General features: G+C 35.1%; 1 protein-coding gene across 4 annotated transcripts in view; it reads left to right on the forward strand.

Moving 5' to 3' along the window:
* Positions 1 to 17,413, forward strand: part of UBR3 (ubiquitin protein ligase E3 component n-recognin 3) — a 196,267-nt gene that overhangs the window by 79,698 nt on the left and 99,156 nt on the right. For all 4 annotated transcript variants that reach the window (XM_054562480.1, XM_054562481.1, XM_054562482.1 and 1 more), the window contains exons 11-19: positions 4,605 to 4,691; positions 6,543 to 6,608; positions 6,689 to 6,778; positions 8,508 to 8,636; positions 9,290 to 9,342; positions 9,440 to 9,573; positions 9,924 to 10,009; positions 11,766 to 11,907; positions 16,392 to 16,488. In XM_054562480.1, the coding sequence (XP_054418455.1) occupies positions 4,605 to 4,691; positions 6,543 to 6,608; positions 6,689 to 6,778; positions 8,508 to 8,636; positions 9,290 to 9,342; positions 9,440 to 9,573; positions 9,924 to 10,009; positions 11,766 to 11,907; positions 16,392 to 16,488 (884 nt within the window). The remainder of the gene's footprint in view (positions 1 to 4,604; positions 4,692 to 6,542; positions 6,609 to 6,688; positions 6,779 to 8,507; positions 8,637 to 9,289; positions 9,343 to 9,439; positions 9,574 to 9,923; positions 10,010 to 11,765; positions 11,908 to 16,391; positions 16,489 to 17,413) is intronic.

Genomic DNA, 17,413 nt, shown 5'->3' on the forward strand with positions numbered 1-17,413 from the left:
TGACAATAATGAATGTGGAGACTGATTAGATTTGAGAATCTGGGAAGGCATTTCTGAAGAAAGAATATGAAGGAGCCAGCTATGTGAACAATAAAACTGCGATTGCTGGGAGTAGCAGGAGAGAGAGACTGGAATAGCCTACCTCCAGTGACTGATACTTCTAAGGAATTTGTGGCTGGAGGCCACAGAGTGGAATATGGAGTTGGAAAGATAGGCAGGGATCTTATTTTTTTACAATAAAGATTTTATTTATTTTTAGAGAGAGAGGAGGGGAGAGAAGGAGAGGAAAAGAAACATAGATGTGTGGAAGAAACATTGATCAGCTGCCTCTAACAGGCCCCCAACCCAGGCATGTGCCCTGACTCGGAATCGAACTGGCAAACTTTTGGTTCATAGGCCGGTGCTCAACTTACTGAGCCACACCAGCCAGTGCAGGGATCAGATGATTAAAGCTGGTCCTTATAGATCATATAAATGAATCCTGGATTTAATTTTAAGGAGAAGCCAGTGGAGACTTTTAAACAGAGTTTGATGTGATCAGATTTACGTTTAAAAGATCATTGTAGTTGTTGGGAAGACTGATTGAGGGGAGTGTGGGGAGCAAGACTAGTAGCAAATAGACAATTAAGGTGGTGTGATAATCTAGATAGGAAATTCAGATCTGAAATTCAAGGTGTATTCAAGATATATTTTAGATATTGAAGGTGTATTTTGGAGGTACAGTCAATAGACTTAGATGGATTATATGTTGTTGATGAATGAGAGAGAAAGACTTTTGGTAACTGTGTACCAAGACAGAAAATATTGGTAGAGAAAGCAGGTTTAGAGAGATTAGACTTAGTTTTGGATATGCTAAGTTTGAGATATCTATGAAACATCCAAGTGGAAATAGTGAAAGACAGTTGGAATACGTGACATGGAATGAGTTGACTATATGGTTATATGAGTCTCGTGCTCAAAAGAGAAGTCTGGACTAAGGTTATAAACTTTAGACCGTTGGGAATATAGATGATATTAATCATCAGTGACAGGATGAGATGAAGTAGGAAGGGAAGAGCAGTGGACCCCAAAGAAAGAAGTAAAATTAGATATGGAGGGAAAGAAGAAAAACCAGAAGACTTCAGTATTATTTAAGCCAACAGAAGACAGTAATTTAACAGGGAAGAGTAATATGATGTTGATGTGAAAATACATTATTTTAGGAGGATTATTCTGACAACGAATAATCATTTGAGGATGAATTTGGATTATGAAACTGAGGTTATGCAAAACTGAGAAATCATTGTTTCCAAGCAGTAATTTATTTTTTAGTCCCTGAAGGCCAGGATTGCAATGTGTTATGATCTTCTTAAGCTATGACGTGAGAGAACAGAGAGAAAACAAGCTCATGTTGTCCTCGTAGTATCTGAGAGTACTTTCTCCGTAAAGGGAGTATCTAGTTCCTAGATAAAATTTTCTCTTGAGCACTTACAGTATGCCAGGCATTGCTCTTTACACTGTATTCTTTATGTTACATTCTTATTTAATCCTCATAGCATCTTATGAAGTAAATAATCTCTTTCTTTCATAGGTTAAATAACTTGTCCCAGTTCACCCAGCTACTAGTGAAAACTGAGTTTGAAAACAAATCTATTTGATTTCAGAACCAGTGCTCTTTAAAACTTTGTTATAATTGTCTCTTAGGCAAGAATGTCTTTTGCAGCAGTGTCAGGTTGTAGAAATGTAAACTAGAAAAATGACTATTACTTAAAGTAAAAAAAGCTGTTTCTTTGTGTTTATATTCTCTAATTATAAAATTGAAAACTAAAAGATTAAAAAAAAGAAAACTAAAAGATTAGCAATCAAAAAGGGAAACTTACCTGATAGCTTAATTTGTATGATTGTCCTGAATGCTGTTTGGTTTCTGAAAATGGTCAGGGATAGTTAAACAAGTAATACTAGATTGATTAATAACAAATAGGGCAGATAAAAGATGGCTCATTTTTAGAATAGTATTATTGCTTTTTGAAAAAAAACAAACAAGCTATAAAAATCTCCCATCTAGTGGCATCTTTGGGTTACTGCAGATGGGACAGAAGTTGAGTCTGGCCATGACTCTTTGGGGCACTTAACTGCTTGTCAGATGCAATACAGAGCATTTGACATACATTATTTCATTTGCTTCCTTGTAACAGTACTAGGTGGTGCTAGTATTAATTCCAATTTTTACACATGGAGAAATAGTGACTCAAAATTTAAGTAGTTTGTCAAAGATGATAAAACCAGCAAGTAGTTAGCGTGCATACTGAATTTTTTGGGGTGGGTGTGTTAATGGTAGGGAGAGGAGAGAGAGATGATCTGAACCGATTATTAAATATGCCGTGTTAAGGAATGGAATTAGTTGGTTACCTTTTAAAAGAGTCTTGATAACGAGTTTTTAAATTGTTCTACAGAAGGATTGAGTCAGTTTAAACTAGTGTCAAGAAGTTATGTATAATGATACTCTTGCCCAAATGCTTGATAAAATGGGAGAACATTTGGTTTTAAAAGTTTCTTTATTCATGAATTATCTGTCAGTTTAGTTTGGTTATGACAGATTATTTATGGTAACTTATAAGTGCCATTAAGTTTTTTCCTGTAAGTGATCGAGAACAGAGTGAGTAAAATAATATTTTTATGAAGATAAATCTTATATGGGATAGATTAAAACAGGGTCAATATTGGCAAGGAAACTGGATATGTGATACTCAGTCTGGATGGTAGCAGAAATAGGTGGAAACAGGAGTGAACTTATGTGATAATACCAAGGAAGAATGGGGACAGGGAGATTGAGCAGGGTGAAGGAAATGTCAACAATGAATGTGAGGCCTAGCTTTCTTTAGAGGCCCAGAGTAATTTACATATGTAAAATATATTTACATGCATACTATATTTAAAATTCACCATTTTAACCTTTTTAAAGTACACAATTTAGTAGTTTATTTTCACAGAGTTGTGCAACCATTACCACAAATTCCAGAACATAATCCCGAATCCTCAGACTTCCCAGTTCCAGCCTCTTCTCATCCCCTGGAAATCGCTAGTCTCCCTTCTGTCTGTATGAATTTACTTAATCTGGACATTTCATATAAGTGGAATCATACAATATGTGGCCTTTTGTGCCTGGCTTCTTTCACTTAGCATGTTTTCATAGTTCAACTATGTTGCAGCAAGTATCAGTCAGTACTTCATTTCTTTTTATGGCTGAACAGTATTCCATCACAGAGTTATACCAACCTTACTTCTCCATTTATGGGTTCGTTTCATTTTTTGGCTATTATGAATAATGCTTCTGTGAACATTTGTATACAAGTTTTTTTTTTTTAAATCCATACCTGAGGATATGTTTATTGATTTCAGATAGAAAGGGAGGAGGTGGAGGGGAGAGACAGAGAGAGAGAGAGAAAGAGAGAGGGAGAGGGAGACAAAAGGAGAGAAAGAAATATCTATGTGAAAGAGAAACATTAATTGGTTGCCTCCCACACATACCCTGACCAGGGATTGAACCAGCAACCTAGGTTTGTGCCCTGACTGGGGATTGAACCCTCAGCCTTTTGGTGTATGAGACTATGCTCCAACCAACTGAGCCACCCAGCCAGGACTATACAGATTTTTGAGTGAATATATATGGTTTTAATTCTCATGGGCATATGTTTAATTCTATCTTTAACTTGGAATTGGCTGTACCATTTTACAACCCCCCGAGCAGTGTAAGAGAGTTTCAGTTTCTCCATATCCTTGCCACATTTTATTTTACATTTTAAAAATCATAGCTATTCTAGTATGTGTGGAGGATATCTTACTGTGGTTTTGATTTGTATTTTTCTAATGACTGAAAGTGTTTGGCATCTTTTCATGTACTTACATACCATTTTATAGATCTTTGGAGAAATGTTTATTCAAATTCTTTGCCCGTTTTATTTTCACAAAGGCTATCATGATTTATTTCCCCATTTAACTTACTACTTGCCTGTTTCACTGGATCCATTTCTCCATAAAACATTAGTAGCTCATACTTATCCTTTTTTCTCCTAAAGTCAGTTGCAAACAAAGATATTCACAGGATACTTAAAGCACTCATGTGTTCTGCCCTTTTTGTTTTTATTGTAGTAAAATATATGTAACATAAAATTGACCTCTTTAACCATTTCTAGGTGTCCAGTTCAGTGACTTAAGTACATTCACAGTGCTGTGCAAGCATGATCACTATCCATTTCCAGAACATTTTATCTTCCCACAAGAAACTCTGTACCTATTAAACAATGACATTAGGGAACTTACAATATTTTGGGGATAACTTGAAATGGAACCTGGTTTATATTACACAAACGTATTTCAGCTTTGATTCATTTTAAGAAATATATAATGGGTAGCAGATTGTGTTTTTTAATTTTCATAATTTTCACTGTATTATTAGTTTGCAAAGGGATGACTTCTTGAAATGGCAAATGTGGTTATTTTACTACATTTACTTTTTTTTACCATTATATATTAATATAGTACATATAACTTATTTTTATGTATTGCATATAATTTGAAGTTGAAAATATACATATATACTGAAAACATATAACTTATTATTTTAGGAAACTCAAGAATACACTCGAAATGTTGTTAGATATTGCCTTGAAGCTCTTCAAGACTGGTTTGATGCTATTAACTTTGTAGATGAGGTATGTATATTTGTGATATATGTAAAAGCATTTAAGAAAAGAACTGCCAGATCTCATTTAACATTGAAAATAATGAATACCATTTCATAGGACAAGGGAAAGAAGTCAGAGTGAATAATATTATTAAGCTTTTAAAAAGAGAAGTGGGAGACCAGTTCTTTGACATTTTCTACAGTGCATTAATTATGTTCGCTTTCTCCTAGAGAAGTGCATAATTTTTTTTTTTCTATACTTAAGTGTGCATGTCTCAGTATTTGTCAGGAGTGAATTAGTTTTATTTGAAGCATTGAAAGTGACAGTGCAAATATGAATAGGATGGGGGAGATTGATGGAAAGGGTATATTACAACTTTATTATGGTCAACGTTCTTGTGTCAGCTTGGAAACAAAGGTGATTGTTATTAATAATGAATTGAGACAAGTTGGCATAGAATGTGCCCTGTATGAAGTAAGGGCTTGCTTCTAATTAGTCAGCCAAGCTTACTGTCAGAAACTCCTTTTATTCCTTTTATGAAGGGGCAGCACACTATGCCATATGTAGAAGGGAGACCAGGTTTCATACTACTTCAGCACTCGCTCTGATTTCAGAACCCCAGACAGAGGAGCCTCTGCTGTCTTTTTTTATTTTTCCAGAACTGAAACTATCTCCATTAAGTTCCCCTACTTTTTGTTTCTGTGCTTTTGACTAAGTACCTCATATAAGTGGAATCACATAGTATTTGTGTTTTTGTGACTGGCTAATTTCACTTAGAATAATGTTCTCAGAGTTCATCTATGTTGTAGCATGTGTCAGAAATTTCTTCCTTTTTATGGGAGACAAACATATTTACTAGAATAATTTACCATAAACTTTTTATTCACATATTGAGGAAGATGTTATTCTCATATTGGTTTTGAAAAAACTCAGAGATGGTGACATATTGCTGCTCTTTATGACTCTTTGTGGATACCACATTAAGATAATTATGTGAATTTTCTGGATAAGATTTTTTAACACAAAAAAACTTTACTAAAATTAATAAAAGCATTGAAAACAAATAATAGCTTTTTAATTTTAATTTTTTCTTATTTGTTTAAGAAAGACAACTGTTGTGTACTTTTGCCCTATAGTGATGGCGTGACCCATGGGATTCACTGATGTAAATACAAATTTCAGAATATTCACAAGAATGCCAAAGGTCCTTAGCAAATGCTGTGCTAAGTTTTCTATGGAGGCTGTGTGTTTGGCATTGGTGTGGGGAGCACCTCATCCAGCTTGTGAAGGAACCTAAGCAAGCGCTTCACCTGTACTGAATTTAGGACTATAGTCAGAGCCTCTTAACACTCTGAATGTGACAGTGGAGTTCAGGCTAGCTCCTTCTACTTGTTAGGAAGTTACTTAAGTTTCCTAAATGGGAATATTAATAGTTTTTACTCCATAGGGTTTGGGGGAGGATTAAATGGGATGATAGGAATAGAGTGAGGGAATGGCACATGGTAAGTGCTCAATGACCGTTAGCTGCAAGTATTGTTCTTCTTACCACCGTGTGTTTGGAATACATGCCTTTGAAGATTCCTGAATGGCCTGCTGTAAAGGGACAGCTCTCTCATCTCTTGTCTGCAAGATGCTTCACAGAATTCAGAATTGAGTTTTATACAATTTCTGCCTTCAAGGAACTTGCACTATTTAGGTGTTTAAAATGGAATAATTTTACCTACATTGGTTTTTTAAAGCCGTATCTTCTAAGATTTTGTTTTGATTTAAAAAATATAGGAATAAATCAAGGTGAAAATGTGGATTTAGCATTTTAAAACCTTCTTTGAACTTCTGTAAACCATTCTTTGATTTGTGGATTTTGTTTGTTTATTCCAGCCAGCACCAAACCAAGTAACTTTTCATCTGCCACTACATCGTTACTATGCTATGTTTTTGAGTAAGGTAAGACTGTCATTAAACATTCTTTTTTTTAACATTACAAATTTGTATTAAATTAGTAACTTTCTAATTATAATTTATAGGCTGTGAAATGTCAAGAACTAGATTTGGATTCTGTTTTACCTGATCAGGAAATGTTAATGAAACTAATGATCCACCCACTCCAAATTCAAGTACGTATTCAGGTTTTTAAAGCGTTTTGAATGGAATTCTTTGGTTAAATGAGTCTTCCTTTATTTTATTTTTATCCCATTATCATTGTTTTTATAGCCAAAATATTGGAAAAAATTTTAAACTCAGTTTTGGTATTTTTGCCAGATTATATTTAGGTGATTTTGCTTTTATGTGATTTATATTTAATTATAGTTTTCCCAGGAATTCTTTTCACTATACAGGGGCAGGGGCACACCCCCTGCCAACCCGAAAAATGGAATTATCTTCTGGAGGGCAGGCCTCTTGGAGTACAGGCTTTCCCCACTAAGTGAATGTTCCAGGAACCCATCTGTATCAGTGCACCAGCTGGCGTTGTTTTGAGAGGCTGCATTTGGTTTCAGTGAAATTTTTTTGAAGGCTTTTTCAGCACATTTGTCTATTCTTGATGGGTGCTTTATGAGCACACCTGCCCACGTGGTGCTGAGTGTTCAGCAGATTTTGACCAAAAACGGCACAGCCCCATGCCCTACCCTCCCTGTTCACCTGATCTCACCCCTAGAGACCTTTTTTTGTTTCTCTGGATGAAAAAAGTCCTCAAAGGGAAACATTTTGCCAGTGTGGAAGAAGTAAAACAAAAAACGGCAGAAACACTAAAAGGCATCAAAATTCATGAGTTCAAAGACTGTTTTGAGCAGTGGAAAAAATGTCTTGCTAGGTATATTGAATCAAATGGAGAGTACTTTGAAGGTCACTGAAGTTTAAACATGTAAGAATAAGTACACATTTTTTTAATGGATAAATTTTGGATTTTTTTGGGTTCCCCCTTTTATTTACTTATAAAGGAACTTTATAGCACTATTTTGGGAGCCAGTAAACCTAAGGGGTTCTAGCCTTTGTGCCACCACTATTTCATTATGCATGTTGTTTGGGGTAATTCACCCACTTGATTCTTAGTTTCCTCCTCCATAAAGTGAGAGGAGATAAAAGAGAGAAGAATTAGCCTTTATAATAAACTCTGTTTTTTTTTTCAGTTCTAACACCATAATTTTGTGGGCCAACCTTTTATTTATGTACATTACTGGGGCTTGCACTTCAACTTGTTTTTCTGGCAATTTTACATTTGTTAATCATTATTGAATTTTGACTCTGGGGTTTAGGAACAAGTAAGAGATGAAGTTATGACTAGGCTAAGTTTTAATTGATATAGGACATAAATATATGAGGAATTAAATGTTAACATAGTAAGAGAATTTATTCTAATCTGACCCTGTCTTATCTGCCAGTTATTTGGAATTGAAGGTGTTTGGATTGAAGGTTGAGTTAGGATGAATTAAAGATATAGGTTATGTTCATTGACTTTGAACCCTGAGGTTTGTTTTATGCCTATTCCTATGTCCTTTAAGCATTCTGTATGGCTTTCTTTTCTGAGGAGGGAAGAGTGAAGTGCAAGTGTCACTGATTCTTTATGAAAGATTTCCATGAAAATTGCTATAAATATATCCAGGAGTCATCGTGAAAAACTTAACTCACATATAAAATTCCAAAAAAGGGGGCTATATAAAGCATTTAAAAATTTTAAAATATATATTCAAATTGAATATCTTAAACTAACATTGGACAGAATGTCAGGCTCATACTGTTAATTAAGTTATACAATATTTTGAAATGATTGTTCAATATAACACAATTTTATGAAGATTGAATTTAGATGACTTCTTCGTCCAATTTACATAATTTTTATTTTACTAGGCAAGTCTTGCTGAAATCCACAGCAATATGTGGGTAAGAAATGGTCTGCAAATCAAAGGACAAGCCATGACCTATGTTCAGTCTCATTTCTGTAATTCCATGATTGATCCTGACATTTACCTACTACAGGTAAGCCAACTAGGTAATTCAGATGTTGTACTTTAGAAGTGTCTCATTTGTACCCATAGGATTCTAATTTCTAGAGGTGACTAAATGAGAACACAGAGAGAGAGGTCAGTGCCATTGAAAGAACTTATTATGTACCTTTCCTAATAGAAGGGGGCATGCCACATCATGCAGGACCGCAGAGGAAGCAGTAGATTCAGTCAGGAGGCAGAAGCAGGGACGAAGGGAAATACTGGAGCAGGAATGTTTTTTTTGATGTTTCCACAGGAAAGGCAAGTCAGAGCAGGGGAAACACTTTAGGATTGGCTAGTTTGAATAATTTTGGTGGGTTTTACGGGGAGAGGGGCTGTCCCCAGCTCTCAGGTACCTGGTCCTGTGTTGATTTAGAGTAAGGGGAATACTGGCATGGTGTGTGGAAGTTATATAAAAGGGGTGATTGACTTATACTTAGGAGGCTACTCCCTGGTAAGTTGTTTACTGTCTTTAGGAATTAGCTCTTCCCAAGAGGGGTAGCCTCCCCCCGGGTCTGTAAAGCATCCCCAAGATTTCAAAACATTGTAATATACAGAAATTAAAAAAAAACAACCCATATGATTGATAAAAGAAGTAACACTGAATATTGAGAAATAATGTTTGTGGATTTTTGTTTTTTAAAGGTTTGTGCTTCTAGACTGGACCCAGATTATTTTATTTCATCTGTCTTTGAAAGGTAAGCATAATTTTATTGACAGGTATTAGGAAGTATTTAAAATTTAAGTTATTTTGTTTTAACATTCAAAAAAATCTGTCTCAAATATTTCTTATAGATTTAAGGTAGTGGATTTGTTGACAATGGCATCACAACATCAAAACACAGTACTTGATGCAGAGCACGAGCGATCAATGTTGGAAGGCGCTCTTACATTTCTTGTGATTCTTTTGAGTCTTCGTTTACATTTAGGTAAAAAGCACTAATACTAATACTTGGGTGTTAACTATTCTCTTCCCTTTCCTGTCCCTCCCAATGTTAGTAACTGGCTTATGGATAAAAGGAAGGAATGTGGACATATTTAAACAGTGTTTCAAACTTGATATATTATACAATTGATACTCCCTTAGACTATCTTTCAAAAAACTCTTAAGGGTACTGTAAACTACAGGGTAGCTACAATGCATTTGTATTTGAGGCATTGCATTCTTTGCTCTTTAATTTTGGAGTCATCTGATAATTGGTAAAACAGCTTAATCAAATGTGTTTCTTTATAATTTATATATATTTAGATTTATTAATTCTGTTTTTAATTATTTTAGGAATGTCTGATGATGAGATTCTCAGGGCAGAGATGGTAGCCCAGCTGTGTATGAATGACAGGACACATAGTTCATTGCTGGACCTCATATCCTTTTAAAAGTTTAATTTTCTGATAGTTGTAGGATCTAAATAATAAGTAATTTTTATGGGTTAAAGACCCATATGGGATTATGGGTTTAATAACTTTTTTTGATTAAAATTTTTTGAAGTTGAAAAATAGTATGGAAAAAAGAACTCCAATTGTTTGTTCAGCTCTGCGTTCAGGAGTAGTGGCAGATGTTTTGCCTCTAATTGTTGCCCCCCAGGAAGCCCTCCTGTTAGACCTTGTTAGTCCTCAGGATTGATGGCTCTGGGTACCTGAGGATGTGTGTGACCTCCTAAGATAGCATTAGTCAAAGAAAGCTGGACACTATGTAAAAGGCAGTTAGGTCTACTTTATCTTATAGACTGGCTGGAGTTCATGATTAAAGCATAGAGATATACCTTATAATTATTATTTGCCAGGGTTTTAAACATTCTGAGAATTTTTTCTTAGAATTTAGTTTTAAATCAAGGGGTTTTAAGGGCAAGGACTATTGTTCACAAACTCTGAAAATTTATGATTCCTTGCATAGGACTGAGCATACAATGTACACATTATTTTTTGTTATCTTAAAAGATTTAATTTATTTTTTTAGAGAGGGGAAGGGAGGGAGAAAGAGAGAGAGAAACAGCAATGTGTGGTTGCCTGTTGCGCACCCCTTACTGGGGACCTGGCCCACATCCCAGGCATGTGCCCTGACTGGCAATCAAAGTGGTGTCCGTTTGGTTCATAGGCTGGCACTCAATCCACTGAGCCACACCAGCCAGGGCAATTTTTTTTATTGTTAATAAAATTTTAGATAAACATCATGTTATTTTGTGAATAAAATTTTTTAAATTTTTGACTACATTTATTTTGTATATTGTGAGTATGTTTGGAATAATTTGCTACAATTTTGTAATATAACTCCTATTGGAATGCCTGTTTGATAACCTTGAAGATTTTCATAAGCAGCATCAATTTCATATTGTTTGATCATTTCTTTTATTTTTTTAAAAGATTTTATTTATTTATTTTTTTGAGGGGGAGGGAGGGAGAAAGAGAGGGGGAGAAACAGTGATGCGAGAGAGAAACATTAATGGGTTGCCTCTCATTTGCACCCTGTTTGGGACCAAACCCATGAAAGCATGTGCACTGGCCAGGAATTGAACCAGTGATCTTTTGCTTTGTGGGATGATGCCCAACCAACTGAGCCACACTGGTCGGGGCCGATGATTTCTTCTAACAATTATATATCGTATATCAGTGCTGAACAGACAGAGCAAAAGCATTCTCTACAACTTTGACTTTAAAAGAATTGTATACTTTAATGTGAAACTAGTGGGAAAAAACCTGTAGTTTTGTTTCCTTATTTTATGACATTTTGTGTTTTTGGAAAAACAACCTTTACTCATAAAAATCTTGGTTAATATTTAGTCTACTCTCAATTTTCTACGGAAAAGTACCTTTGCAAAATAATGAAAATGGAACTAAATTTTAAAAAGTTTTCCTTTTCCTTTTCTGAAATTTGATTAATTTTGGGTGTGTAATATATTTGGGAACTACTTTAGCATATAGTTTATTAGTAGGCTTCTAGATTAAAAATTCACAATTAATAAAAATTTATTGAATTGTTATATAATCCTCTTGTGGCCAACTTTATATATTACAGCTAATAATGCTGTCTTTTTTTAAAAAGCAAAAACAGACACCAGGGTGCCTTGGTAAGATCATAAAGCTGGCTTTTAGTTATGATTTTTTTCCTTGACACATACATCATATTCCAGAAAATCCAAATCCCAAAAGTGGCATTATTCCAGGCAGTTACAGCTTTGAATCAGTTTTATCAGCTGTAGCTGATTTTAAGGCTCCTGTTTTTGAACCTGGAGGTTCTATGCAACAAGGAATGTATACTCCTAAAGGTACATTTATATACATAAACAGTCTTTAAATATAAGTTTTTCTGAGTTGTGTATACTGAAATAAAATATTTTGCCTTTTATTTATTCAGCTTTGGGTTTTTTCTTCAACTTTCTTAATATAGATGTATGCTTGTCTTTATAGTATACAGTGATATTGCTTCCTCTTAGTTATAAATCTATAATTTTATATTATAATAAGGCTTCTTAGATCACTCTAAATTATTAAAAAACACAAATTATAAAACAAAATATCTACTTAAAACATTTTGAGACTTCCAGTCAAGATGGAGGCATAGGTAAACATGCTTTGCCTCCTCGCACAACTACAGCAAAGATTACTACTAGACAACAAAACAAATATCACCCAGAGTCAACAGAAAATCAAGCTCTATAAGAGTCCGACAACCAAGGATTTAAAGAAGCCACATTCATCCAATGGGTAGGAGAGGCAGAGCTGGGGAGAGGTGTGAGAGAGGTAAAGAGGCGCAGAAAGGCATGGAGATACAGGGTGGCACAGAGAGGAGTCCCACATTTACGTGTGGTAGGTAAAAATCGGGGCGGATACGTTGGGAGTGAGGGACCCCAGCTGCAAACCCAGACCACCTGGTCCAGGGTTCTAACACCGGGAAGGTAAGTCCTTATAAATTCTGGCTGTAGAAGTCAGTGGGGGTTGAGGGGGCAGAAGAAACTGCCGGATTCTCAGGAGACTCCTCTTAAAGGGCCCACAACTGTCTTAGGACTTACGCAGACCCACCCCCCTCTGGAATACAGCACTGGGGCAACAGCTGGAAGAGCAGCAGTGGCATACGGGGAGAAAGTGAAGCGACTGGCAACAAGGCAAGTGCTGGGAGACAGCTTCCTACTGGGCAAAACTCCAGAAGCCAGGCAGTGGCATTGTCCCCTCTCTGAGCCCTTGCCCATACAGCCACAGAGTGGTGACACAGGTTGCCCTGCCCTGGAGATTACCTAAAGCTCTGGGCCATACAGCTTACAGGTGCGCTTTTCTATAATAGACCCCACTACTAAGAGAGAGAGTCAAAGCAGCTCTGCCTAATACACAGAAACAAACACAGGGAGGCTGCCAAATTGAGGAGACAAGGAAATGTGGCCCAAATGAAAGTAAAGAGCAAAACTCCAGAAAAAGAACTAAGTGAAATGGAGCTAGCCAACCTATCATATGCAGTGTTCAAAATACTGGTTATGAACTCATTTGGTACTGCAACAGCATAAAAAAGACCCAGGCAGAAATAAAGGTTGCATTAAGTGAGATAAAGAAAAATCTACAGGGAACCACAGTGGAGGGGATGAAGCCAAGAATCAAATCAACAATTTGGAACGTAAGGAAGGAAAAAAGGACTCAATCATAATGGCAAGAAGAAAAAATAATAAAAAAAAAAAAATGAGTATAGACTAAGGATCTTCTGGGACATCTCCAAACATACCAACATCCAAATCATAGGAGTGCCAGGTGTTTAGAAGAGGAAGAGCAAGACACTGAAAATTTATTTGAAAAAATAAGGAAAAATTCCCTAATTTGGTGATGGAAATACACATACAAATCCAGGAAGCTCAGAGAATCCCAAAGAAGTTGGATCCAAAGAGGATCACAGCAAGACATATTATAATTAAAATGCCAAAGGTTAAAGATAAAGAGGAAATCTTAAAAGCAGCAAGAGAAAAGCAGAGAGTTGCCTACAAAGGAGTTCCTGTTAAGACTGTCAGCTATTTCTTAAAAGAAACTTTGCAGGCTAGAAGGGACTGGCAGGAAATATTCAAGTGATGAAAAGCAAGGACCTACAATCTAGATTACTCTATCAGCAAAGCTATCATTTAGAATGAAAGAGCACATAAAGGGCTTCCCAGATACAGTCAAGTTAAAGGAGTTCATCATCACTGAGCCATTATTACATGAAATGTTAAAGGAACTTATTTAAGAAAAAGATAAAAAACTATGAACATTAAAAGGGCAACAAATTCCCAGCTACCAACAACTGAATCTAAAAAAAGAAACTAAGGGAACACCCAGCACAGGAACCGAATTATAGATATGGAGATCATTTGGAGGGTTATCAGTTGGAAACGGGGAGGGGGAAAAAGGTGCAGGGATTAAGAAGCACAAATTGGTAGCTACAGAACAGACAGGGGGAAGTTAAGTACAGTGTAGGAAATGGAGAAGCCAAAGGACTTATATGTATGACCCATGGACGTGAACTAAGTGTGGGGATTGCTAGAGGGAATGGGGGTACTGGGAGGAGGGGGGTAAAGGAGAAAAACTGCGATCAACTGTAATAGCATAACCAATAAAGTACATGAAAAAACATTTTGAATGTATTTGCTCTCTAATTTGATTTGGAAGTGGTTCTCACTACCCAAATTTTAATTTGAAACAGTTAAAATTAAAATCTGCCTAGAATGCTAAAACGTTTTACATTTTGATCCTATATAAATACAGACTCCTTTTCCTTGAGTGGTTGGTTTTCTAAGATTTATAGATGGCATGTTTGACAAGAGCCAGAAGTAGATCAAGTCTTGATTCATAGTCTTTTTTATTTTTAACTTTCACATTTTCACCAATGTAAGTTAAACTTTTGAGGAAGTTGCATGCTTCTTGATCCCCTCAATACTTATCTAAACAAAAAAACGGATGCCCGCTTTGCAGTTGTAAATAACTTGTACTGTGCTTGGCAAAACACAGCAGAAGTCTTGTGTGGGACTTTTCAGGAGTTCACAAAAGTAGAAAGAACATTCCAGAGTCTCTCATTGGAATATATTCCTTTAAAGGAAAAAAGCAGTTTTTCTTTGTTATAGAGAGTATTTTGTATCTAAAATTTAGGTAAGTTTCCAAGCGGAGTGGTGCTTGTATATTCCAAGCTTGTATAGTGCAGTGCTTATAAAAGTGTGAGGTGAAGATTAATCTGTCAGATTCATTTGTGGTCCTTTTTGAAAACATAGTTTCCTATGCCTCAGCCCAGATCTGCTCTCATTAGGATCTCTGGAGATGGATTCTGGGGATATGCTTTTTAAACAAGCTCTGTAAGATGAATGACATACACAATAAAGTTTTAGACACTGAAATGGAGCACTGGGCATTTGAAGATTAGAATCCAGAATTTGGGTGTGACATTCAAATATATTTCTGAATTGTGTTAGGTAGTGTGATGTTGAGAAAATCATTTTATCTTTGGATTTGGCTTATTTGTGAAATGAGTGGTTTTTAAGCTTTTCAGAAGTGATTAAATAAACCTTTTTTAATTTAGGGGAACTAAGTCTTAAGTGAATCTGTTACACGAAGCACGTAAGAGCAGCCCTACTCTTGTGAAAGTGCCTGTGGGCAGTGGACACAGCTGCTGCTCCTCTGTTTTGCCATCTCCTTTCCCATAAAGCAGCCCCTGTTGAAACCTCTGGAAATTCAGCCCCAGTGGAACACTATTTGAAGCCTGGGGAACTAGTTAAGCGCTCAAGTTTTCTTCCATTGCTATGGTTTTATAATTCTGATAAAAGTAGTGGCATTTTAACTTTACAAATTAATAGAGTTAAAAATGAAGGATGATAAATGGTAATAGGAAATAATAAAAGTCTTTGTCTTTGTGAAGGACTATCTTAAGGATCTTAAATCATACTTAGGATAATTTATGGTGAATAGCATGTTACTTGAAGAGACAGACAATGGTTGAAAGTTTTTTTATGCTAGAAAGTTGAAATTATTTGTAGGGAGAAGCTTAAGCTTCCTACTATGTTTTCAAATGTAGAGAATTCTGCTACAGAGAATGAGAGGGGGAAAAACTCAATCTAGGAAGGGGATAGCAGTTTCTAAAATTCTTATTCTCAGGCCATGTTGTAGATTTTTGCCACATCTAGATACCATTTCCATTATTATGTACTTAGTATGCTGTATTTTCTTAAATAGATTCACTTTTCAAACTTTTCCTTATCCTATGCATCATTATTAGAGAGATCACGGGTTTTATTTATAATGTACAATTTTGTGTAATACATGTTAACATAATTATTAAAAAGCTTTTACAGTTAATACTTAACATCATCTTGTATACCATCAATTGTACACACAACACACATTGGATAGTAGTTTCTAATTATGGAGAAGGTAAAGAGAGCAGTTATCAATTTCAGTATGTCAATACCGTAACAACTTTCAAAAGTGTTAATGCATTGTGTTTCTTACTTTCTAGTTGACAATTTACAAAAAATCCTCTAATGAACTAAACTTTTATGGTGAGGCATTATCGTCTTATAGAACGTTTTGCTTACTAGTTTTTGCTAAACTTAAGGCAACATTCATAATGATGAAATTATGATTTTTGGTTTAGAAAGTATTAATGACATCAAGCTTATTAAGGCAAATATATCAAATTAAGCTATTCCATCTTTTAAATTTAAAGTGCACTTAAATGTAATTAGTTATTAGAGATAGACTTTATTTCTGTGAAGTCATGGTTTTGTTTCTTCTTTCTTTTGAATAATAGCTGAAGTCTGGGATCAGGAGTTTGACCCTGTTATGGTCATTCTTCGAACAGTTTACCGCAGAGATGTGCAGTCTGCAATGGACAGATATACAGCATTGTAAGTTCGTTATACTGATTAGTATCATAGTGGATATTTTGCATTTACACAGAAAAATTTCAAATATAACACAGATGTTGATTATGCTCTCATTAGATTATGCTCTCGATCTTTAGAGGAGAAAATATTTTAAGATTAAAAATTAATCTGGCTGAGATTTATGCTCTCAAGGTTTTGACCCAAAATCTGATTTTAATCTGATAAAAATGAATTTTATAAAACATATATTAACATAAATAAAAAAATAGTAACCTTAGTTGCTATTTGACCAGTGTAATTCAAAGCTTGGTTTTGTGTTGTTCTACTTTTAAACCACTAGAGGAGGCACAAGTTAAGAGAATAAAATTGTCTGATCTCAGAGATGATGGGTACCTACAAAAATGTGGTAATACTGTTAACTGGGAGACTCGCTGAAGTAAAATGAGTATTACTTGTAAATACTTAACAAAGTAGTTTAAAATGATGATTGCAGAAAATAAAGTTTTGAAGGATATCTTTTTGATGAATTCTGTTTTGTGTATTATTGTTGGTATAGACTATTTTTGATACATTAATTCCATCTATTTTTAAACCTCAGTAATCAATATGATATTTTTGAACATTATAGGTTATCACCTTTTACTTGTGCTTTTCTAAAGCTTAAATTAAACATTTAAAAAACAAGTTTAAAATGATACAGATGTCTTTAATTTTGAGAAAATATTTGTCCAGGTAACTAACAGAGTGTAAATATATTAGGTATAAAAGAAACTTCTCTTTTGCTAAGACTTTGCGATAATAGAGATATGTTGAATTTAAGATCCATCACAGGTATATCTGAAGAAAGTTTGGAGTGCCAAGTTTTAGCATATAAAACAAACAAAACCAAACAAAACCAAAAAAACAAACCCTAGTATACCCATTATCACCTCTCCTTACCTTTCTG

Source organism: Pteronotus mesoamericanus, unplaced genomic scaffold (assembly GCF_021234165.1).
Source record: "Pteronotus mesoamericanus isolate MK-2021 breed Mesoamerican mustached bat unplaced genomic scaffold, CSHL_Meso_final scaffold_651, whole genome shotgun sequence".
In the NCBI taxonomy this organism is placed as follows: domain Eukaryota; kingdom Metazoa; phylum Chordata; class Mammalia; order Chiroptera; family Mormoopidae; genus Pteronotus; species Pteronotus mesoamericanus.